Source organism: Schistocerca piceifrons, chromosome 2 (assembly GCF_021461385.2).
Source record: "Schistocerca piceifrons isolate TAMUIC-IGC-003096 chromosome 2, iqSchPice1.1, whole genome shotgun sequence".
Classification (NCBI taxonomy): Eukaryota; Metazoa; Arthropoda; class Insecta; order Orthoptera; family Acrididae; genus Schistocerca; species Schistocerca piceifrons.
The window spans coordinates 537,867,376-537,894,517 of NC_060139.1; the positions used below are offsets into that span (position 1 = coordinate 537,867,376).

Sequence of the window (27,142 nt, forward strand, 5' to 3'; positions counted from 1 at the left end):
CCCGATTGACTGCAATGACAACCTGATCAGAGATGCACATTTGGATTTCTGCTTCAGTAAGACCATCAAGCAGCCTAGTATAAATAACACCATGGAAAGAATTCAGCATTTGATGGGCCTAAACACGAACAGGACAGCCGTGGAGGAGCAAAGCTGCAAGCAGTTGCTGTGCTTGAGAATCAGATGTAGTCTACAAAAGCAAAGTGTGATTTCATGAATGAGAGCAGGATTTCACGGGGCCAGCAATTGCATAAACACCTTTCTGAATAATAAACGGATTTACTGTAGAAAAAGACAGACAGTCTTCAATACATGAAACTGCGCTGAACCATGGTGCAGCTGGGACGGTCTTTGAATCATTAGCCTCACTCCATTTACGTCTCGTACACACTGACTGTGAAGAAGATGATAGGCTCATTGTGAGAAAATTCCCCATGACCGTCAGCATCTCCGATGGTGCACTTCTTCCAACTGGGGATCCCCATCAGAATGGGAAGCACCAGCTTTAGGCGATTGTCCACACCTCAGACAACACCTCCTGAACACCTGACAGAGAGACCAATTGGCAATTTGGGAAGGTAGCAGCTCAGGCAATCATCCCTCCCTGGGCCTGGCCCATACTAGGGGGTGTGCAAACCCTTCCTGTCAACTCAGGGCTGGGAATTGCAAGTTACCCAGTTACTTGTTACCTGTCAGACGCAAGGGTCAGGTGCACGGGCTGGCCTTCTGTAACACACAGGGCAGAAGAAGAAAAGGAGGAACCGCGAATGACAAAGCTGAGGAAGGATAGGAGAAGGGGAACGAAGAAAGAAAAAAAGGAATGAAAAACCAGTGGAGAGACAGATCTGATATCGGCTACTGAATATGCAGAAAACATTTCCACAACATCCCAGACATGTTCCCCAAGGGAGGGGAAAAATAATAGTCAAGAGGATAGACATGCAGCATGAGAGGGAAATGAATCTGCAAAGGCAGGGGCCATTGGTAGCAAAGCACAAACCTGCCACATATTGGGGAGTCCCCGGGAGGGGGGGGGGGGGGGTTACTAATATTTGGAGATGCTACTGACACAGGAGAGGAAACCGTTGTGGACCAAATAAATCTAGCCAGAAAACAGTCCTTTGCTTTTGGGGGGTGGGGGTGGGGGGTGACACTAGGCAACAGGGAAAGCAGTTTTGTGGGTGGTACTTACAGTTCTGCAATCATTATTTTCTCAATTAAATGATAAAAATCATTAACAAGATAAACACAGGAAGGTGAAAACATCATAATAAACAGATACAATTTTTAACCACAATATGTGAGTGTGCTTTCTGGAGACTGCATTTGTGTATAAGCAATATAACTCAACTGCACAATTTAGATAAGTGACAGAATCTGCACACTTTTGCATTAGATTTGAGATACTCAAGCAATCACTCAATATTACACAACAGCAATTGTCTATAAATTAATAAAGTTCAACACATCATGTCAGAGGTAAAAGACTCAAAACTAGAAATTTTTGGATGTCACTAAAATTGTAGCCATTAGAGTAATGCATGAAACTTACAGGCTGCTGACATAAGCCATGGACACTGAGCTGAATTCTATCACTGTAGGAAGCTGAATAGTTTTTACAGAATTGTGTGTCACTTGAAGTATATCACTGACAGGGAAATGATAAATATGATTTCTATCAGATTATCTACTAAAGTACCTGCGTATCTATGCAGAAAAAAGGCTGGGAAGCTGTTACTTGAAAATGAGAAGAAATTCTTTCATAGGGTGTCCAACAAAATATCGGTACGCCTCGCATACCAGTAAGTAGGGCAGTCTGCATCAGGACAGGGAATTGATATTGTGGAGTGTTACATAAAGAGAGGCTCCATCAAGAACATAGCGAAGTATCCAGGTAGTAAAATCCTACGGCCAGCACTATTCGAGATATGTACAAGAAATGGAGGGCTGTCCGATTTGTTCAGAATGTGCAGAGGAATAGGTGACCAACAGTGAGGACGCCTGAAACTACAGACAGAATTCGCATGGACAGTACAAGAAGTCCCCGCAAATCAGTAAGAAGGTTATCAAAGTAGGCTTGCGCATCATGTACCTCATGTCATTGTGTATTAAACGATATAAAATTAAAAGCCTATTGCGTGACTACATGCAAGAGTTGAAATTTAATAATTAGGAGAAAAGCGTTCATTACTGTAATTGGCTGTTAACATAAATTGCTGTAACAGTTACTTGGACACTTTTTATTTCATGTCAGATGGTTTCATTCATCAGGTTATGTAAACTCCCATAATTGTGTTTCCACCACACACATTATTGGTCCCACAATTTTCAGTTACACCTTAAACAGTGATAGATATCTAGAGATCTTTGACTCTTTCTTTGCACACATATCCAACCAAAGCATAACTCACATCAACAACGTGTTCCCTGAAGACGGACTTGTCAGTAGACCATCTGGCCCCCAAGATTCCCAGACATATCATGTGATTTTTATTTCTGGGGCACACTAAAAAGCGAAGTGCATGCTGATAATCCTTGAACACTAGACAATCTTAAATGGAACACTACTAGAGAAATTAACTACATTACACCTGCAGAACTACATAGTGTTGCTGGTAACATCATCATATGAAGTCAGCAATGCCTAAATGCCCATATCCATCACTTCCAGTATCTCTTATAAACAGGTAAACATAATTTTTTTTTACATTACTCTTATCTATTCCTTTTTAGTTAGTTCATTGTTACTTGAATCTCAGGCATACCGGTTATATGCGGGATACCCTGTATTAAATGCAAGCCTTTTAAGAAATGGAAACAAGTGAAAAATGGGTGTCCAACTCCCTTGATACTTAATGTGACAAAAGGCATAAAAGTAGGAAGATCAAGCAGTAGTTAATTGACAGGATGGAGTTTCTGTTCAATTCTGATATCACAGGGTTACAGCAGAAATGCCGCCAATTTTATGTTACTGGCAATGATCACTAAATGCAGAAATTATCCTGATAATATAGTAAGGGGCAGCAACTATAATGGCAATACTTTTTTTCATTTGTGCAAACTTTACTACATCTACACCCTGCAAGACACCTTATGACGTGTGGCAGACGGTACTCTGTGTACCAGTCACGCCCCTCCCCTCCCCCTTCTTCCTTTATCAGTCATGAATGGTCTGCAAGAAGAACAAGCCTCTCTGCGAACTCAAACTTCTCTAATCTTTCCTTCAAGGTCTTTTTGTAAGATATGTAGAAGGAAGCTACATGTCGGTTGATTCTTTTAGGAGTGTACCCACTTGGAATTTTTACAAGAAACCACATCATGACGAATATGCCTCTCTTGTAGGATCTGCCATAGGAGTTAGCTGAGCATCTCCACGGCACTTTTGTGGTTGCTAAATGAACCTACGACAAAATGCTCTGCACTTCTATGGATCTTCTCTAGATCTTGTATCACTTCTGGTAAGTAACATACAACCAAAACGAACTATGGAGTAGTGTGGTACACCATCATGTCGAAGCGAAGTGAGTTATTTTGTACCCTTGTCAGAAGCACAAACAGAAGATAATCATTTACACAAACTGAGAATTGACAGCTAATTTGCTAGGCATTTCTGAAATTCATGTACTAAAATAATTTTCTTAAGTAAGACTTAGTGTTTTACAACAAATACAAAATGTTGTTTGCAATGCCCAAACACTTCAACTCATTCATCATTTGATGAAAGAACTCTAACATAAAACATTGTGTCTACATGTTCAAGAAATGATTGGAGGAAAACTGATGGTAATATGGATTCCTACCTCTTCTGGAACCATGTCTCTGAGCTTCACCTCTTGAGATCTCGAAACAGAAGCAGTTCTATGGTATTCCACCAGCTCATTCAAACTGTTGAATTTAACTACCCAAAGGAAAAATTTCCCTTGAGCATCACGTAGTACCTTAAAATGCTGAACCCCATCCGAACACCTGAAAAAAATATTTATTACAAATCTATAGGAACATTGTAAATCAAGAGGATGGGTTGCTGAGCAGAACAGAGGGGAAGGAGGATACAGTCATGGATTGGAGTGACGGAAGACGAGAGGGCTAGTGGGTATGCATATCTCAATAATGAGTAATGTTACTTGAAGTACATTAACCATTTATAATACAAGCAGATGGTCACAAAGAGAGTGGACTGACAGAATTTTAGGGCACTCTCTTGCCCTTCAGATGGTAAACAGCCCCTAAAGATGTAATGATCAGCAATTATCAACAGTAGTCAAGACACAGGAATTGTGCCCTGAAAAGAAAGTCATGGTTATATATTCCCTGAAAAACTATTTTAGATTAGGCCTCCCATTCAGATCCCAGAGAGGGGTCCACAAGAGGGGGAGGGGGGGGGGGGATGAAAAACAACCAAATACTGAAAAATCAATAAAACAGTAAAATTCCGAGACACAAAGCATGGAATGTCAGAAGTACGAATATGGCAGAGAAGTTAGAAAATCATAAAAGGGAAATTCAATGATGCAATCTAGATATAGTAGAAATCAGTGAAATGAAATGAAAAGACTGAAGACTTATGGCCAGACAAATGTATAGGGTCATAATAATAGCAGAAAAAATGATATAAAGAGATGAAGATTTGTTACAAAATAAGCCAAAGAGTGTGTTACTGTGAAAAGTTCAGTGACAGCATTATTCTCATCAGAATGGACAGCAAATTAATGCCAACAACTGTAGTTCGGGTATACATGCTGATGTCACAATCAGATGATGGAGGGGGAGGGTGAGGAAGTGGCGGAGGGGGAGGGAGGGAGAGAGGGAAGGGGAGGGAGAGGGTATTTAAAAGAAAATTAACATCTAATAATCATGGAGATTTGTAATGCTATAAAAGAGGAAGGGACTGAAGAAGAGTAGCGTTCACATTGCAGAGACAGAATCGAGGTGCAAGCCCTGCAGTCTTTCTGAATGATTTTACAGGGGGGGGGGGGGGGGGGGGGGGGAAATCCTTTTTGCTTCTTTGTAAGTTACAAATGGTTAACAAGCCAGGCGAAAATGAAATGCTGCTTTTGTTGCATTTTCAGTGGAATTGTTTTTTTGGTACCAACCAAAGCAGATGTGACAGTAGAGCTTTTTGGGTGGCCACCATGCACTTGTGGTCGTGTAGGGGCTCCACTACATATTTACAAAAAATGTAAATGCAGGGTTCAGTTTAGAATAGTACTGCCCCTCCAGTAGTCACCATTTCCGTGCAGCTGTCTGCAACACCATAACTACTGCTCTCGTCACGCAGGCCCCGCCAACTGTCCACCTACCGGCCATCTTATTCCGTGTGCACTCTACAATCCAGATAGTAGAAATCAGAGAGGAGAAATTCTCCTTGAGGTCTGCAATAAATTTCAACCAGTAATAGCAAATGTACTTTTCAGTAATCACAAGAGGAGGTGGTAAAATTTTAGGGTATTATAACGCAAAAAGCATGCCTTGATTAAGTACATTTAGGAGGATGGGGAAAGGGAGCAGTATCAATATAAACTTAAAAGAGAAATTATGTAGCAATAATGCAAAACGTTCTAAGTTGTTATCAACTGTCCTCATGTTCAAAAACAATAAAGAAACTATCTGAGTTGGTAATGATGGCACACATCCAAGCCAAATCAATACAGGTTTGGTATCATTAAAAATGACAGCAGTGAAACAGAACTCAATAGATAGTTTGGTGTAACAGTATGAAAATTTATAATGAAGTCACTGATTGAGTAAAAGAAAAACTAATGAATTAAATAGAAAGGACAGGTGTGTGAAATCTAAGGATACAAATAAATTTGTGTTCTGTCAGAAGAGCGAAATCTTTAACCTGAGAGTGAAACCTGCTAAAACCAGAACAATTTTTAGCAACAATCTCAAATGAAAAACCTGAAAAATGTTAAGCATCACCATTTCGCAATTTTGCTTGCACAATGCATTGACACAGGACAGCACCACCACAGTGAAGAAAATGAGAATCAAGAAATTGGTAAGTACATGATTTAATTGAAATACATTAATTGAAGCTCTGTGATCCAAACAAGTTATATTAAATTTTAGGTTAGACTTTATGGTGACTGTTATCTATACTGAATGAAGCAACAAGTTTATTGTTACTAGTTACTGTTTAGTCAGCTATTCTGTAATTTTTTCTTCTTAAACGTGTCTGTTGACATCTGTGATACATTAATGATGAGCTTCTCTCAGTTCTTTTGGTCCAGTGGAGCTTGAACCTCATGTTTCAATCATTTGCTGAGAATTGCCTCTTCTTCTGCAGTGGTTATTATTTTGATGTTGTAAAGGATATGTGTAGAATGTGTGTTTCCTTGGGTTGTTTTGGTTCAATTTGGGAGGTAACTGTTTCATAATATTAGCTAGTATTCTCCTTTTGTGTGGCTTTCATTTTCCATACAATGAATCTGGTGTACTTTCCGACTTTTTCAGTTATGGATTCATATACTAGTCTATGATGCAATTTTCCGAACTGTAACTCTGCACTATAAAACTCTATCCTGTACATAAGTTTTTTAATATACTGGTAACAGTAAAAATATTTTTTGCTCTCCATACCTTTAATGTTCTACAACTTCTCTTTGCAATTTTTTAATGTAAATCTCTCGTACAGCAAGAGAATGTAGAACAAACACATACTCTCCCTGTGGTAAATGGATTAACTGACCATGATGCACAACTGATTAACTTACAAAACCTCTCAGGGTGTACACTTCAGAAATCATTAAGTAAGAGTGTGAGGGTGCTCAGCCCAGTATCTATAGATCACTTCAGAGGAAGTTTAGGAAATGTAAACGGGGAAGACGTATATAATGAGCCAAATGCTAATGATAAATGCAGCATATTTCTTGATAAATTTATATCCCTTTTTGAACATTGTTTTCCAAAGAAAATTACTAAATGTAACACCACAAACTTTTCAAAGAAACCTTGGATCACTACAGGTATTAAAGTGTCTTCAGAAAGAAAAATAAAACTGTATGAGGCAGCAAGAACTAGTAAAGATCCAGTAGTAGTTTTACACTATAAATATTATTGTAAACATACTGAGAAAAGTTGTAAGGAAATCAAGAAATATGTATGTTAGAGAAGAAATTAACAACTCCAGCAATAAAATCAAATCAATATGGAATGATGTTAGAAGGGAGACAGGAAAAGTAACCACTGGGGTAGGTAGTATTACTGTTAAAGAGAATGAGACTGTCGTAACCAACAGTACACAGGTAGCCAATGTATTTAACAATCATTTCTTAAATGTAGGGAGAAAAAATTGGCAAGAATAGTTCAAAAGAAAAAGCCAGCCAGTACATGGAGGAGTCAGTTTTGAAAAATTTTAGTCAGATTAAGTTTCATCTAACAACCTCTTGTGAAATAAGGAAAATTATTAAATCTTTGAAAATAGATGTTCTGTTGGAGTAGATGACATCTTTAACAAGTTATTAAAACAATGTGGAGCAATTACAGCTGATGTTTTGAGTCACGTATGTAATGCATTAGTGACTCAGAGTATTTTTCCAGACAGGTTAAAGTATGCCATTGTCAGGCCTCTCTACAAAAAGGGGGAAACCACAGATGTCAATAATTACTGGCCAGTATTCTTGTTTACAGCATTTTCAAAAATCTTTGAGAAAGTAATGTACTCAAGAGTAGTTAGCCATCTCAACAGGAATGGGATACTTAGTAAATCACTTTGAATTTCAGAAATGCTGTTCCACTGAGACAGTAATATACAATTTCACTGTCCACATAATAGAGTCTTTAAATAGTAAAATGTCACCAGTAGGAATATTCTGTGACTTATCCAAAGCATCTGATTGTGTGAACCATGACATTATGTTAGAGAAATTACAATTCTATGGTATAAATGGAACAGAATATGACTGGTTCAAGTCATATCTACAGAACAGGAAGCAAAATGTCTCTTTATATGCTTCAAGTGATTCAAAGGAGTTTGCCACTTCATCTAACTGGGTTAAAACTACATTAGGTGTTGCACAAGGTTCGATCATGAGTCCCCTCCTGTTCTTGATATATGTGAATGACCTCCCTTCTTATGTGAAACAAGATGCTGAACTGACACTGTTTGCTGATGATACAAGCGTAATTATTAATCCAGTAAAAGAAAGTCTGATAGAAAATGATACAAATAAGGTCTTTGGAAAAGTTATTAATTGGTTTTCTGCGAATGGGCTTGCTCTGAACTTTGAAAAAACACAGTATATCCAATTTTCTGCAGCAGAAAGTATAATTTCTTCAATAAACATAACACATCAAAAGAAGTCAGTAGCCAGGGTAGAGCACACAAAGTTTTGAGTGTACATATATATGAGAATCTTAATTGGAAAATTCATATTTTGGATCTCCTAAAGCGACTAGGTTCAGCAACTTTTGCAATCAGAATAATTGCCAATTTTGAGGATGTAGAAATTAGTAAGCTAACATACTTTGCACGCTTCCACTCTCTGATGTCATACGGAATAATATTCTGGAGCAACCCAACATTTAGGCAAAAGGTATTCACTGCTCAGAAGAAAGTAGTTAGAATAATGTGTGGGGTTCATAGTCACACATCTTGTACGCATCTGTTTAAAAGGTTAGGAATTCTTACAACTGCTTCACAGTACATTTACTCAGCAATGAAAATTTTTTCTCAACAATATGGGCCAGTTTAAAACCAACAATGACATTCATGATTACAGTACCAGAAAAAAGAAAGACCTACGCTATCCTTTATTTAACCTATCTTTGGCACAGAAACGGGTAAAATATGCTGCTTGAAAACTTTTTGATAAATTACCAGATGAAATAAAATGTCTGACAGACAGCAGTTATAGTTTCAAAAAGAAATTGAAATCATACCTCCTTGACAACTCATTCTATACCACAGATGAATTCCTGAATATGAGTAAATAAATCTGGAGATATAATATATGCATTTTGTGCCATTTAAGGGAATGGGATAGATAACAGAAATATTTAGGTATAACACTATAATGTAAACGAAAAGAAAGAGAAAAAAACTTGTTCCATTTGAATCCTTTAATCAATTTCATTTATGTCTTTCTTCCTACAACCTATTAATCACTATTTGGAACAGACAGAATCAATTTTGTTGACAACTACTTTTTGTAAATGAACATTTTGATTAACAGTCTGCCCTACACTGAAAGCTGGGGACAAAGTGTTAAAAATCATGTAGCAGAAAGAGAGAAGTGTACAAAATAATCAGAGTGAGCACATTGTGCAATAAACAGGAAAGTCTATCAGAGCATTTAAAAGATTTTGACTTGGATCCTGTTTACACTGCCATAAATGCTCCAAGGAGAAGCACATTTAACAGAGTGGAGTGGCGAATGGTGCCTTTTACTCACAAAATTACTGGTGTTGTGCTTAAATATGACAGTTTCAGTTCTCATATTGATTCCAGTAATCAAACTACTAGCTTGGAGCTAGAAAAATGGAGCTTTGAGAGTGCAGGCATTGTGCCGGCTAATATTTGGAGCCACTGATAATTTTCCTGTGGTTGCTGAGTACATTGTGTCAACAGATACCAGACTGGATATCATACAGGTTACGACTTGTAAAATCATGCTACTTGTCACACAAATCACATATGTGAATCACAATATTTTTTACAAACTGTAAAATGTAAGCTTGTCGCATGTTGCAGGGTGCCACTGTCCAGCTTGTGACGAATACTACGAGAGGGATTTTCACCATCACCTGTTTTCATTAAACAGACATCAGACTGTATGAAACCAAAAGAAATGATGACTCTGAAGGTAAATTTACTCTGCTGTTACTACAGCTATCTTCAGATCTCCAAGCGTCACACATCACATTTGAAGCAAGTTCTGCATAATGGCTATTGCCCTGAGGTCGCTCCATACTTATTTAAATGATCTTGTGACATCTGTAGCACATACTTTTCATCATACAAAGCCATTAACCAACACATTCAAACATATAACAGCCAACTAAAGGCTTTGCCCATCATGAAGATTCTTCCTCAAAGAATTGTAGCTACGTGTATCACGGAAGCTCTTGGTTTGATAAACAAGGATAATGCTATATAGTTGGGTGAAAATGATGTGGACATATCAAACGTTCCTAACATTACCCATACTGAGAACGAAGTGCCTGCAATGCCAACCATAAATAATATGAACAAATGGGTTCAAAGTCCTTGGACGCGAGATGATTAAATTTTGGTATCGTTCATTTGATTTGGTATGTTTTTAAAATTTTCTAAAATGTTTTATTTATTCTTGATTTTATAAAAAAAATATTTTATGTAGAAATATATAAATAATTTTGGAAATGCTGTTTTAAGTTAATTATTTCTAAATTTAAAACTGCAAAATATGTTACATCACACTTGGGGAGGGAGGGGGGGGGGGGGCACACAAATGTGACCGCCTATGACATGGTCGGGAGGGGGGTGTTGTTGGGTGGGGAAGGCTCCAAAAAGTACGAAATTCGTGTGACGTAATTTATGGATGGCCTCTTGGTGAGATCATCAGTGTATTGGGCAAGGAAGTTCTTGTCACTGCACATACACCAGGTAGACAGGCTGTTTGGAAGGTATTTTTTGTTGTGGAAGGGATGACAGCCATTGAAATGCACATAGTGTTGGTTGCTGAGTTTAATGTGGACAGAGGTGTGGATGGAGCCATCAAAGAGGTGTTGCTCAATGTCCAGAAGGTGGCACGCTGGGGTGAGGAGGACCGGGTAAAGCAAATGGGAGAGAAGGTGTTGAGGTTGTGAAGTAGTGAACATAGGATGTATTGGCCCTTAGTCCAGACCATGAAGATATCATCAATGAACTTCAACCAGACTAGCATTTTAGTGTTTTTGGAGGCTAGGATGGTCTCTTCTAGATGGATTATAAACATGTTGGCATAGGAGGGTGCCATTTGGGTGCCTATGGTTGTGCTGCAGATTTGTATGTATACCTTCTCTTCAAAGGAGAAGTAGTTGTGACTTAGGATAAAGTTAGTAAGATGTATAAGCAATGAGGTAGTGATTTGGAATCTGAAAGATGCTGAGGGAGATAGTCTTCAATAGTGGTAAGACCATGGGCATGAGGGATGTTCATGGCCAGAGAACTGGTGTCAACAGTTACAAGTAGGGATCCATGAGAGGAAGGGGTGGAGGCTCAATTACATCAGTGTGTGCAACAGTTCCGAGCATTCTTGGAAATCTTTTAGGATAATAAATGAACAGGGCCTTAAAAATTCAATGATAGCCTAAAAGAGATAGACTGGAGCCGAGTTTATAGGGAAACAGATGTAAACAAAAAGTACAATTCATTTTTAAATGAATTCATGTCTGTATTTGAGTCCATCTTTCCCAAAAAACTAGTTAGAAATAGTCATATAGGCAATGCCAAGAAGTCTTGGATCACTACAGGGATAATAACATCTTGTAGAACAAAGAGGATGTTATACAGTTCTCTCAGGACTTGTAATGATCCAAAGAAACGACAACACTACAAACTTTACTGTAGCATTCTCAAGAAGGTTATAAATAAATCTAAAAGTATGTGTATAAAATCAGAAATTGAAAGCTCAGAAAATAAAATTAAAACTATATGGAATGTAATAAAGAGGGAAACTGGCAGGACAACAGGGAACATGTCTCAGGTAGAGATTAATACAGGGGACAGTATCATAAAGAAACCTGAGTTGGTTGCAGAAATATTTAATAACCACTTTTTGAGAGCAGCAGGCAGAGAAGACAGGCTGTAATGGTTCTATGGAAGAATCATTGTCCCTCCTACAGAAAGCTATTAGTAACAGAATCCCACAGATATCCTTACCTCCAGTTACTGTAAGCGAAATCATAAGAGTAATTAGATCCTTAAAAAATAAAAATTCTGCTGGTGTGGACAATATTTCTAGTAAAATACTGAAACACTGTTATAAATTTGTTAGTCCCGTCTTATGCAACATATACAATGCATCCCTACAAGATGGGATTGTCCCTGACAGACTTAAGTTGGCTGTAGTGATTCCTCTCTTTAAAAAAGGGGATAAAAGCATTGTTACAAACTATCGCCCAATATCCCTATTAACTACCTTCTCGAAAATTCTAGAAAAACTCATGCACAGGAGGATTGTAGACCATCTCAACTTCCACAGTATCTTAAGCAAAAATCAGTTTGGTTTTTGTGCCGGTCTTTGTACTGAACAGGCAATATTCTCTTTCAGCAACCAAGTTTTGGAAGCCATTAACAAAAAAATGTCTCCAGTGGGTATTTTTTGTGATCTTACGAAAGCCTTTGACTGTGTAAACCACCAAATTCTTTGGAAAAAGGCAGAATACTATGGTTTAGGTGGTACTGTTGGCTTGTGGCTACAATCATATCTACAGGATCGGAAGCAGACTGTAATGCTAAATGGCTCTTCTGGAGAACCTGCCTCGTCTGAATGGGGCACGATAACGTGTGGTGTGCCTCAAGGCTCCGTTTAGGGCCCACTGCTTTTCCTCATCTTTATTAATGATCTTCCTCTTTGTTCTGAGACAAACAGCAAATTTACCCTGTTTGCCGATGATACCACAATTCTAATTGACGATTTGATTGATCATGATCTTGAAAAAACTACAAATACTGTTTTTAATGACATCTTAAATTGGTTCTCCTCAAATGGTCTCTCGCTCAATGCAGATAAAACTCATTATATGAGGTTCCATACATCACAAAGTAATCCCGATGAAATTAACATAAAATGTAGAGATCAACCAATACAGAAAGTTGAAGACACAAAATTCCTGGGTGCTTACATAGACAGTAAATGTAATTGGTCAGTTCACATTCTTCATCTATGTAAAAAACTTAGCTCGGCAACATTTGCATTACGGGTAATTTCTTCAGTGGCTGAAGTTGACACTATTAAGGTTGCCTACTTTGGCTACTTCCACTCATTGATGTCATATGCTATCATATTCTGGGGGAACCAACCACTTGCAAAAAAAGTTTTCACCATCCAAAAAAAAGCAATCAGAACAGGCGCGGCTCGCAATTAAAGGCTCTGAGGCGGAGCCGCCCCAAAATATATATTAAAGTAAATTTCGCAAGAACATATCACAAAATTTAAATTATCAGGACGAATTTCGCACATTTCCCATTCCGATTAAAATAACGACGGTCAACGTTTTTGGAACTGTTTGTATCGATAGATGTTTTGCGAACGGTTAGTAGTGTTTAGGCTGCGCCTTGGAACGTCCGTAAGCTGCACGTAGTAGCGGTATGGGGGCGTGGCTTCTACATAGTACTGCTCTTTATGGGCGACCCGAAGGCTCAGAGCTTGCAGCCTAAGGGTGTCATACCAACCACCACACATTTTTCACGTTCCACTATCTATGTAATAAAGGAATGCAGAGTGGCCGAAACTTCGCTATCCAATCTCTGTCTCTGCACATCTCTACTACGCTTCGATGCGTCATTAATCGACGTTTAGTATTATTGTTTTGATAATGTTTTAGATAGTTGTTTTGTTTCTACCATTGGCTATTTTATCCACATTTACAATAAGTTTGCAAATATCCCGCCAGAGTGCACTAGACTACAGTAACTACAGGCTCTCTAACCGTAACAACAGTACTGCCATCTAGCGAGAGTTTCATAAGTGATTGGAGGAAAAAGCGCGCGAAATTTGTCCCGTGACTTTACTTTCCTTGCTTGCTGATGCTGACTGCTTTTGTTGATATCGTGTGATATTGGCAAGTTTCTTTTTCGGAGTGTATTTTGCAAGATTTTAGTGAGTTTTACTTGCTTGTGAATATCTGCGCCATACCGCGAGTGTGAAACCAGCGCAATATGAATTCAGTGTGCAATTCAAAAGGTACAAACTTGGAACACGGCCGTAGGATGCAAGTGAAAGAACTTGGTGCACCCAAACCCGATCTAACGATCAATCAAGAACAGAAACAGTGCAAATCTAGGCAAGTATACAAACGCAGTTTTAATAGAGCAATGTACGATGCAGCTGAGTGCTTGTGTGGTTGTGAAGTGAAAAATGCATTTTTCTGTTTCACCTGTCTTCGTACAAATAGTACTGATAGTGCCTGGACTGAAACTGGAATCACCCACTTAAAGAATTTTCACGCAAAGGTGAAAAAACATAATTCCAGCGAAAAACATTTAACTTCGAGCTTTGGAGGTAAACTACAATAAACGCCTTAAATTTAGAACTGAAAACACCAAAAATATTAAGCAACCGCAAAGTTAACATTCATCGCATTAAAGATCTCTCCGAAACGCGTCTTTTCATATGATTTGCTGCAAAGTGTCAGAAAATGTAATGATGACGTATAAAAACACTAACCAAAGATTTTAACTCGAAGTAAGTTTCTAATGATATTTAATAAATTAATACCTGATTATAGAAGACACAGTACGTAAAATTATGGGTAGAGCGTGATATGCCCACCCCCCTCCCCCTGAATTCGTTTATGTCAGACTTGTCTGTAACGTAACCAGAGGTCTATATTGGCTCCGATTGATAAATTGATAAATGCCGCAGCCTTCCCCAGTATAGAAACCACGAGCCGCGCCTGAATCAGAATAATGTGTGGGGTCCATCAAAGACACTCTTGCAGGCACTTGTTTCAGAAGATAGGTATCCTAACAACTGCCTCACAGTATATTTTTTCCTTGCTCACCTTTGTGTGCAAAAATTATTCCATCTACCAAGACAACAGTAAATTCCATGGTTATAACACCAGAAACAAAAACAATCTACATTTAGAAATGAAACGTCTCACTCTGGTACAAAAAGGAGTTTACTACTCCAGCATTAAGCTGTTCAATGCTCTACCACGACATATCAAATGTGTTCATACAGAACTGCCAAAATTTAAACAAGTTCTCAAAGATTACCTGACAGAAAAATCTTATTATACTGTGGATGAATACCTGAAAGAAAATGTATACCATCACTAAACGTATTATGTCTAGAAGTAGTTCAATTGATTTTATTGTGCATTTGGGCATTAGCACACTTTTTGTAACAACAGATTGGCTGTACATGTATTTACTCTTGTAGGCCTAATATCTGATTTAACTTTGTGCTCTTATCTTTAACCTTTATTTGAAACTCCTTTTTCTGTCAAATGGTAGTTATGTTATCTAGCTGACATTGTATCTGTTACTGTATTTATAGTATGTCTTACTTAAACTATGTACAATTTGCCATTGAAATGCCCTTGTATTTATTGTAAGTTTAAACTGAAACCTGTACAATTTGACACGTTCCATATCCTTGTGATTGACTCACTAACTGGATCTACGGAACAAGAAAAAAATAAATAAATAAAAATAAAGATGGAAAGGCAGCAAAGGCTAGTTTATGGGCAGTTGGCTGGAGATCTCGGTCAATGAGCCAACCAGCTTTAGTAGTTGGTATCTTGGACATGGAAGGCTAGTTTATGGGCAGTTGGCTGCAGATCTCGGTCAATGAGCCAACCAGCTTTCCTTCAGGTTGAAAGGCCACCACCAAACTGTGGCCACAAGCAAACTAAACCACCACATGGCACCACATGCAGCTGTACGTTATATGCTCAATTTCAATGGCTGCTTCACTACCCGAGCCATTTGGATCCTCCCTTCCACTAACAGCTTTTCTGAACTGTGCAGAGGGGAATTATCCTTAAAATATATTCTTTGCTTCCAAAACTATCCCAGCCTCAACCTATGGTAATCTACCGTCCCCACACCCTCCACCCAACAGTTTCCATCCCTTCTGTCCTATCACCTCCTCCCTATTTGCACCCCTCACCCTCATTGTGTTCCACCTTCTGCCAATGCACCTGTCCGTCTTTCCCCTAACTGCTCTTTTCCTCCCTCATTCATCCCATGTTTTAGCATTTCATTTTCTGCACCTACTCAAGACAAACGAACTGGTGATCCTCAACCTAAACGATCCCCCATACCACATCCGTCCCTTTTCTCTGGTGCTTCTGTACATTTTCAACATATTTGTGCATATTCTTACACAGTTCTATGCATTATTACATATTTGTGTGTATTTGTACATATTACATTTATACATTTTTTTATGCATTTATACATATTTTTAAGCATTTTTATGCATTGGTGTGAATTTTTTATGAATTTGTGTGAGTACTGTGAAAACCCACTTTTACACTTTTTAAGGGACTTCAAAAAATGGTGTAAAAAGCGGGAAACTGTAAAATGTGAGAAATAATGTTTTAAGCTGTAAAAGTTACATATAGGATACCCCCTTGCACTTTATGTATGATATATGTACATAACAGGCATCGAAAGAGTTTTCAGGGACTTTATATTCTAATAAAGGTTTATTATCTAATAAAAACCACTGATGTAACTGGAATTGATAACTGTCTGGGAAGTGGAAACGTTTGATTTAATTTCAGACATCATAATCGATGTTTTTGGAAAGCAGCAGCTGTCATTCATTATTTAAATATTGCACTAGTTATGTATTTTTTCATGCTTAACGATGCGTTTCGAGAATTTTTTATCGTTATCAAGTGCAAATATGTAAATAAGTATTTTGTATTCTGCGTCTCTTGCACTGTACTCGCCTTTTTGAGGTTATCAAGTACTGTGCCTCATCAGTTATGTAGAAAACCACACAGACATATGCAAACTATCACTCACATTGTTTGTTTGTGTAACATTACAAAAAATACATAAGTAAATACTGCACATGACAAGAAGAATAAAGTCTTGAAACATGTTTTGCTCAGCATCAGTACAATACGTAAGCGGCGCTGTGTTTACACCACAGTCTAACATGTTAGACTGTGGTTTACACTAAAACATTTGAGCAACACAAAGTGGGTGACAGTGTCAACTAGCACTTCAGGTGGCCATACGCCAAAACACGCTAAATACGGTTCGACAAAGGTGTCACGATGATCACAATAATCACGAAACTGCATTTCCGTAATAGAGATAGTTTGAAAATAGTCGTGATTGGTCCCGATATCTTCATTCAAATGAACCTTGTTACTCCCATCAGCCACCATGCCAAGTAGAGCTTAGAAGCGGCGGGAGATACAGCACGAATTGTTACAACTTTTACTCATTTACCTGTTCAAATCCACTGAATAGAGTGCCCTGGTGTCAAGAAACTTAACCACTTAATATTTGTAAACACTACTGGACAGCCAACATTATGCCACCATCATATTTTCTCCACAAACATTTTTTTGTGATGCGTAAATTGCGGGAAAATTATTAATATGTTGACGCAAAATCAGGTGCAAATTAACATTGTGGGCATAGGAAATTTGATGAGACCGATAAAAAATGTTGTAAATGGCGGGAAAATGTTAATTCTGGTAACGTAAAAGTGGGGTTATACTGTATTTCCATAATTTTTAGGCATATTTTCTGTTATCCAGCTCCCATTACAACCATCTAATACCTTCATTTGCCCATTTCTGCATCACTCCTCTGTCCACACACCGACCCTGCTCTACCTTTCTGCACCAGTTTAGAAAAGTACCCCTTCTCTTGGCTAAAACCCTGGCTAAACCATTGAATCTCCTGCCCTCTACCCCAAGAGGGTAACTATAAAAATTCCTTTCTCTGGATCCTATCCCTCCTTTCCCTATGACCTTCACCTTTTCAGATTCTGCCAGCCCCTGGCCCTCACAAATCTGATACAGCAAAAACACATCTCCATGGCACAGGCATCCAAAAAACACTGCTGTTCCATCCTTAAGATACAGCTACTGAGCAGTCCCTGCTACATACATCACATCTCGGAAACTGAATCCCTTGCTCTTCAACTGCTATCCTATCCACTGTGCTCCTCCTCATCAACCCCTCATAGCATTCAGACCCTGAATGAGATTTTCACTCTGCAGCGGAGTGTGCGCTGATATGAAAGTTCCTGGCAGATTAAAACTGTGTGCCCGACCGAGACTTGCCCGCGAAAGGCAAAGGTCCCGAGTTCGAGTCTCGGTCGGGCACACAGTTTTAATCTGCCAGGAAGTTTCATTCAGACCCTACTTAACTGATCTTTTGAACTTCCCATATTCCCAAAAGAACCCTATCAACACTCCACCAAATCCAGAGCCAAAACAGTCCCCTAACACTGTTTTAATCTTTCCACCAAAACCTTCAGCCCCACAAAAGTTTCAGTCATTTACTCCTACACCCGAATTTCACTGTGTTTGACTTGTCAAAGACCTATTCTCCTTCTCCCAATCTATGCAATGGAAACACTTCTTTGAGATAAATCCCTCCAACCAGAGCCAACCTAATCCCAACACTGAACCCTGCCTCCCCCAGTTCATACCACCAACCAACCATGATCCTCACCCCCTCCCACCTAACCACCACCTGGTCACCTTCTAGGAATTCCTTACCTCCAACTTGACCTCACCACCCTTCCCCAAATCCCTTCCTCAGAATACCAATCTTTCAGCAGAAGAAAGGGCAGCCAAAACAAATCCTGACTTAATCATCCTACTGCAGATAAACATTCCACCTCTGTTATTAAACGCAGTGACTACCTGGCACAAGGTCCCTGCCAATTATCTGACCCCAACACCTATAACCTGTCACAGTGACCCAGTCCCTGCTTAAATCCTTAGGCCCTTCCCAGAACCTCTCCCCTGAATCCATTTCCCAGCTCACCTCTACGACACCCCAAACACCCACCTTCTACATGCTCCTCAAAATGCACAAACTCAACAATCCTGGGCACCCCATTGTAGCTGATTATTGTGCCCCCACTGGAAGGATTTTGGCCCTCACTAACCAACAGCTCAGACCTATTGCCCATAATAAAGCCTCCCACATCGAAGATACCACCACTTCCTTCACTGACTCTTCATCATCCCCATCCCTTTACCTCCTGGATCCCTACTCATCACTGTCGATGCCACTTCCCTATACACTGACATCCCTCATATCCATGGTTTCGCTACTATTGAACACTACCTTTCCCAATATTCTTCAGACTCCAAATCGACTACCTTGTCCCTCATACTCCTTACTAACTTTCTCCTAACTCATAACTATTTCTCCTTTGAAAGGAAGGTATACAAACAAACCTGCAGCACACCCATGGGTATCTACTTGCCAGCCTCCTATGCCAACCTATTTATGGGCCATCCGGAGGAGAACTCCCTAGTCTCCAAAAATGTCAACTCCCTAGTCTGGTTCAGGTTCACTGATGATATCTTCATGATCTGGACTCAAGGCCAATACATCCTATCCTCACTGCTTCACAATCTCATCACCTGCTCTCCCATCTGCTTCATCTGATGTTTCTCAACTCAGACTGCCACCTTCCTGGACTCAGACCACCTCGTCTTTGATGGCTCCATGCACACCTCTTTCCACATTAAACTCACCAACAGTACCTGAATTTCGACTGACGTTGCCCCCTTCCACACCAAAAAGATCGCTCTCATACAGCCTCGTCATCCAGGGACAGTGTATCTACAATGACAAGAACTCCCTTGCCCAGAATGCTGAGGGTTTCACCAATGCCTTCACGGACAGAACTAATTGGATCTCCCATGCTGTTTCGCCAAACAACCCCCACTCCTTCTACCACCCCCAAGAACAAGCTACAAAGTAGTGCCCCCTTTGTCAACCAATACCACTGCAGACTGGAACAACTGAACCACATCCTTCATCAGGGCTTTTATTACCTATCATCATGCCCTGAAATGAGGGAGTCCTAACCACCCCTCCTACAGTGACATTCTATCGCCCATCCAACCTCCACAACACCATAACCATCCCTATGCCACTCCCAATTGCAAGCCCTTGCTACAGGAATCATATCTCTGTGGAAGACCAATGTGCGAGACTGTCCAATCTACCCACCCTGCATTACTATTTTAGTCCTGTCACAAGTGTATCCTACCCCAAAAGAGGATGAGCCACCTGTGAAAGCAGCCATATCATTTACCAGCTCTGCTGCAACCACTGCACAACTTTTTATATTGGCATGATTACCAACCACCCGTCCAAAATGAATGGCCACTGCCAAACTGTGGCCAAGAGCAAAGCAGACCACCCTGTGGCACAACATTCAGCTGAACATAAAATGCCTGATTTCAATGGCTTCACTATCCAAGACATCTGGATCCTCCTTCCCACCACCAGATTTTCTGAACTGCACAGATCGGGGTTATTCTAAAAATACTTTCTCCACTTTCAAAATTATCCTGCATTCAACCTATGATAACCTACTGTCCCCACATCCTACATCCAACAGTTTCCACCCTGTCTGTCCAATCGCCACCTCCCTATTCTCATCCCCTCACAATATTTGTGTGCTGCCCTCGGCTAATGAACCCGCCCATCTTTCCCCTTCCTCGCTGCTTCCTTTTTCACTCCCCATTTCCCTGTCCCACAGCCTCCCAACGCTGTGCTTGCTGGCAGTCTAATCCCTGCACCCTCCGCCAAACAGCACTCTTCTCTCCCCCCCCCCCCCCCTATCCTACTATCCCTTCCCCTTCTCTGCCCCCTCCAGACCAAACTGCTGCTTCCGTTCTACATGACCGTTGCATTCTGGTCCAAGCTGTCAAGAGATGGCAGTCAAGAGTGCGTGAGGTGTGCTTACTTGTGTCAATGAATCTGTATGTGTGTTTGCTTTTCTTCAGAAGACTTTGGCCAAAAGCTAATTTGTAAGTGTCTCTTCAGTGTGCCTGTCTGTAACTAAACATTTCATCTTTACAATGTGTGGCAATCTATCTTTTCCTTATATTGCTGATAACATGGTCATTTATCTCTGTTGGTCCATCATGGCCAGGGGACATCAACTGATTAAGTAATTGTCAATGTCAATAAAATTCACCAACAGCCATGTAATTTAAGATATTATTTTATTTTATTGTGAAGGCTACCACTTTCAGGCCCCATATGGGTATATCCAAATAAATGAACTTGTTTTATCACATTTTTGAATGAAGCAATTGTCTAACGATTGAATTCACAATATCCAGTGATTTATGGCGCTATACAACAAGTTCGTTTATTTGGATGGATGCATATGGGGCCTGAAGATGACATAATGAAATGCTGAAACACATAGCCTTCATAATAAAATAAAATAATATCTTAAAGTACTTGGCTGCTGGTGAATTTTATTGACATTGACAATGTTTATTTATGGTTGTTGTATACTTAAGGACACTATGACAATGCGATGACATTACCCAATATTATCATGGAAACTAAGTAGCTGGCGCAAGATTACTAACGACAACTACAGCATCATTACTCAAGATGGCACTGATACTCAGCTGCACCGGTCACTCCAGACTCTGGCACAGAAGCCAGCTCAGGGACAATCTGACTACCTTCTTTGTGCGTGATGATGTGAGCACTGCAGTGTGCACCAGGTATCATCAGGTGTTATTCTTATGGCCACTGGTTGCAATATACGGAATGTGGATATGGTTTGGACTAGACTTTGCTTGGGAAAACAAACTACCGATAGCTTGCACTGTTCCTAGTAGCATCTTGTATATGTATCTCTCATTGTGAATAAACTCTGCTGCTTGCGTGAGGAGTTGCTTTTTTACAAATGGTGAAATGAAAACTAAACATATAGTTTTATCTTTCAAATTTCAATACAAATATATTGATAAATATACAGTAAATAGTAACTGTCCAATCTAACTTTCAAGAAATGGGTTAATCAGTCACAAATACACTGAAACAGAGTGAGCACATACATAAACTATAATACAAAAACATTCATCTCTAGCAATAGTGATCCATGTCCCATTCTTCTAGCTCCTGGATCTCTAAAAATATACCTTAACTTAGATTGACATAATCAGTTGTAAGAAGACACCCAATAAATCAATTTATTATTTTGAGGAAAGACCATAATCAGGACTATACTCACATACTAGTTAATAAAAGAAAAGGGGTGTGTAATGTGAGCAGTGAAGAGCATATAAATATAACTTATAGGGCAATAACGATTTTGTCATACAAACTGGGTAATATTTACATTTCAATTCCTAATTCTTTTCAGAATATAAAAAGTTATACAGAACTGATTCTGTGAGAAACATGAGAAGGTTGATGAGAAACTTACTTCACTGAAAGAGAGAAATCTCCTGGAGAACTTTCACTAACACGAATGAGGAATGCTCCTTCATGCTTGTTTAGTAAAAGCTTCTCAGCATCTGCTCTTGTTATTCTTCCATAATACCAGCTGAAAGACAGAACAGTTCAGGTGTAATTACATCACAAGTTTATAAATAAATAAACATTCAAGTTTGGGACAGCTACACATGAAAGTGAAAGTGGAAGCTGTCCAACTCACGCAGTCCAGTAACAATGTTGCAAAAAAGCGTTTTGTTTGTAAAAAATGAGGTAGAAGATTTTTTTACCTTGTTTATATAGCTGAGTCGTCAAATCCAACTTTTTGATCTCCAAAACCCTCAGAACAATTTTTTTTTTTGTTGGGGGGGGGGGGGGGGGGGGGGGGGGGGGGGCAAGAAACTTGCTTGGAAACTATGCATCCTACTGAAAATGTTATTCTTATCAAAATGAAAGGGCATTAAATTTTGTGTTGAATGACCTACTTAAATGTCAAAATTGGTGCAGCTGCTGGTCCCAATTAATTGTCAAAGTTCATTCATTTTTACCAGCATAGCTAGAAAGTCGTCTCCAATGCCTGTAACTCAAAAATGGCTACTCCAAATGAAAAGTGTCAAGCTGTCAAAGCTGCAGAGCATGAAATTTCATGTTACAAAAGCATCTAGTCTTTCACTTTTTGGCACTACTGCGTGTTCATACACTTGAAAGTCATAGTAATTCCATTTAGCAGATGGATGTGGTTAAAGTGAAACAGAAAGGACTGAAAATGCTACTACAATCCAGTAAGACAGGAAAAATCGAATCACATCAAAAGTTATTAATTGTTCTGACTGAAGCTGAAGTGCACACAGCTTGTCGGAAGAAGTACAGTATGGCCCTGCACCGTCAACATCGAATCTTCAATCATACAAGAAGGTATTTGATTTTAATAAACACTGCTTTTACTGTGGCAAAGACCAGTGCTAATTGGGAGAAACTTAGCTGACTTCCCTACGCAAAGCAAAATATTGTTTGTAAAGTGATGAAACTTGAATTAACAGATACTGTTATTGAGGTTGCTGAGAGACGATGTGATAACTGGGCTCACAAAATGTGTAATGTATCTGCAATGAGGACCTTTGAGCTAAAAATGCTCAGTATCAAAGGTTTTGTCAGAGGCATTTTTACTGGCCAACAATGGATGGAGGAAAATGAGGAAGCCCTGGACCCACACAGATAGATGAAGAAATGGAAATAATTTCTTCCTACATCGAACAATCACAAGGGCGCCAGTTTACTTTGCAGGTGTTAAAGAACCATATCACGAATAGCTGGGAAGTAGATGTAAGGACCATAAAAACTCAACTCTTCCGGAATTATGGTGAAGAAATAATGATTGTTGACAGAGATAAAAGGAGCACAGTAGTGTGATTCAGTCTATAGTTTCAATCACAGTATGCTATCAGATCTATATGAAGAGTGTTTGAGAATTGCACATGCTGCTGCAAATATGCTTCTTGAGGACATGTGTACACAGGTCTATGATCAGTGCAATATCCCCCCCCCAAAACCCCACCTGATGATTTCTTGTCAGATGTCCAATCAGTGATCCCTGAATCATTGCTCGATTTCTACGGCCTGTTCATTTTGAAAAACAAACTATGAACTCTTAGATAAGTGGAAAAAAGTGAGTTGCTTTGTCATATTCATTTCTGCAGTAAGGCCACGGCCATTTCTAAATTCACTGTTGATTGGGTAAGGCTTCCCTATTAGAGACGTCCTCATTTGCACAACCTGAGCAACCTAACATACCAGTGAAGGATACATCCAGCTCATCTCTGATATCTATGAATTTAACTCCTGCATGATTGCAGGGTTGAATACTTCCCATTCCAAGGGAGGAATCATGCAGTCTCCCTCAAAAATGTTAAAATGTGTGTGAAATCTTATGGGACTTAACTGCTAAGGTCATCAGTCCCTAAGCTTACACACTACTTAACCTAAATTATCCTAAGTACGAACACACACACACCCATGCCCGAGGGAGGACTCGAACCTCCGCCGGGATCAGCCGTACAGTACATGACTGCAGCACCTTAGACCACTCGGCTAATCCCGCGCAGCGCAATCTCCCTCCCTCACAGCTATGGAGTCTGAGAAGAATACTGATCAAGACAGAAGATGTTCAACTTCTGAATTTTTGTCTACCCAAGTGAATCTTTGCAAAGGGGAACAAGATCTTCTGAATGATCTCATAGATTTAAAACACCAGTCTCTTCAACAGATATAATTTTTAATGAAGATATGAATACTGCAGCTGCACAGGAAAAGTTTCTCACAAATGGAGCAACATGAAGCATTTGATTTTTATACTCATGAGGAAATTTGAGGATGGGGGGGGGGGGGGGGGTATTCAAGTGCTACAGGCAAAAGAAGATGTGGCTTCATTAACTGCGGAAACAGCTATTGACCAAGCTGCTGAGTCTGATGGCAATCTTAAGCGAGGACATTGGTGTGTTTATTCTACTAATTGGTCAAGGAAACAACAACAACAACTTGTACTAACATAAACCGGGGAGAGGGTAATCAGCAGGAGTGTGATACTCCTGTAATTCTGTCAAATGTAAACATGTTACTGAAGACATTTCCTGGACATGCAAAACAGGATTCACAGCAGTATGTGGATGTCACAGATCTGGAGTGAACTGCTCCTTGATGTTTGAACACTGTTGTGGCTTATCTTGAGGAAACACCCCAGAAATTGGGCTTGTCAAGGATGAGGAAAGGAGAGAACATTTGTTCCAGGACAAGGAAGTTGATGAAGGTGCCGCAACGGATCCCAAAGATTGGATGTTGGATTGACACCTGCTGCAGCCTCCCAAATGACCTTGGTGGAACTGAAATTTAATAAAATGTTAATCTCTGATATTTAAATTGTTTTTAATTTTTTTTATTTTTTAATGTTGTCATGCCCTCTTATTTGTTCATTTGTACAATTTTTATATTACCCAAACCTCAATATGTATTGGCCATTACTATCTACTTGGCTTTCATTTTAGCAACCCACTCTTAGCAATTAAGACTTGGATAAAAATGAACAAAAATACACCTGAACAAAGAAAATTAGAACGATATGCATAGAGAACACACATGTGCCCATAGGGAGCAGTCTTACCATTGGAAATTTAATTTCATTGAATAACTTTGACTTAAAAGAGAACAACAAAATTGAATTACGTTGGCCTTCAAATGTATGAATGCTTAACAGTACCTAAAATGAAATTTCATGCTGTACAACTTTAATAACCTGACATACTTCATTTGGAGTAGCCGTTTTTGAGTTACAGGCATTGGAGCCTACTTTTTAGCCAAGTTGGTAAAAACGAATGAACTCTGACAACTGATTATGGCAAAACAGCTGCACTGATTTAGATATTTAAGTAGGTCATTCGACAATATTTAATGCACTTTCATTCAGGTAAGAATAAAATTTTCAGTATGATACATAATTTTCGAGCAATAGTAGAAAACTTAAGAAAGCACCACTTCTTTTTTTTTACCACAAAAAGTTGTCCCCAAGGATTCTGGAGAAAACCTGAGTTCAACATACTCTAAACTATAAGCACAATTAAAAAAAAACAAAAAAAAAAAAAAAACTTCTAACTCATTTTTTGTAAGCAAAAAGTACACTGTTCCTGGAATAACGTTAAAGAGTGACATTCAACAAACTCTTCCTCAGGTAAAAGGGCCTAAGTCCAAAAATAGGTAAAACTGAGGTAACACCAGTCTCTTACAGGGAATAGTGATAACTTAATGTCAGCAAAAGCATATATGGCCATCATCAAGATCTCAATTATTTGGATAGTCAAATGTGAGCAAATATCTTTGCAGTCTAGTCCATGTGTACACGGACACGTCACGCTGGCACTCGGTCTCTGCCCTACACATTTCATTATTGTTTGAGTTAGGTTGCCAATCATTATGCTGCTGTGTCGTGTTGCGACTTTGCTTGAAAATGTCAAAGTGTGGGAGGGCTGTGTCATTGCTTAGAGATAAAATAAACATTGATTCATTACAAAAAGGATAAACTGGTCATGATTTAGCTGGTAAATATGTTGTAGGCTCTTCTACGACAAGCGATATTAAGAAGAAAACCAATCCAATTTTGAAGTACATCTGCAAACTTGATAAAGAAGACAGAAGTAAACATGATGGAGGGGAAAAAATGGACTTTTGTAACAATCTTTGTATTGTTGATTTTTACAAAAGCAGTCAACTGGGCAAGCGATATCTGGTTCTTTGCTATGTGAAAAGTCAATGCAGATTTTTTTTTCTTTTTAAGAAAAATCAGGTAGCAACGAATCATTTGTGGGACGTAATGGATTGTCATACAGATTTAAATCTCATCATGGAATTCATGAATTGGAAGTATAAGGTGGAAAAAAATCAGCTGAAATAGATGCAAAAAATTCTTTTAAAGATGGTTTTAAAACAGAGATGGATGAAAATGACCATAACTTGCACTTTGTTTACAATGCTGATGAAACCGGATTAAATGGGAAATCATTACTGTCAAAATCTTTAGCTTCCAGCTCCAGTATATAGTAACAATATTAATCATAGTGTGTAGGCTTTCACGGCCGGCGTCTTCACTAATTAAAACTTCCGGGCTAAGAGGCCATGGTCCAATAGTAGAAATACTTCTCCCTGACGTTTCGTTGCCCGCAACTGGCAACGAAACATCAGGGAGAAGTATTTCTACTATTGGATCACGGCCTCTTAGCCCGGAAGTTTTAATTACTGAGAAACAATATTAGTTTGTGCAAATGCTACCAGATGCTTCAAAAATATCAGAGTTCCTTTAGTTTATAAAAATAATTTTAAAAAAGCATATGGATGAACACTGGAATATTCACTGACTGACATGAGAACATATTTTATCCTGAAGTCAAAAAAAATTAAAAATGCAACTGGTAAACGTGGAAAAGCTCTACTTTTCCTGGATAATGCACCAACCAAACCATCCTTTGGTTCAGCTTTGAGAGAGAGAGAGAGAGA

General features: G+C 39.1%; 1 protein-coding gene across 1 annotated transcript in view; it reads right to left on the reverse strand.

Annotated features, from left to right (window-relative positions):
* LOC124775949 (growth factor receptor-bound protein 2) overlaps positions 1–27,142 on the reverse strand; it is a 48,831-nt gene that overhangs the window by 15,744 nt on the left and 5,945 nt on the right. The window contains exons 3-4 of the mRNA XM_047250793.1: positions 22,098–22,217; positions 3,801–3,966 (exon numbers count right to left, since the gene is read on the reverse strand). Of these exons, the coding sequence (XP_047106749.1) occupies positions 3,801–3,966; positions 22,098–22,217 (286 nt within the window). The remainder of the gene's footprint in view (positions 1–3,800; positions 3,967–22,097; positions 22,218–27,142) is intronic.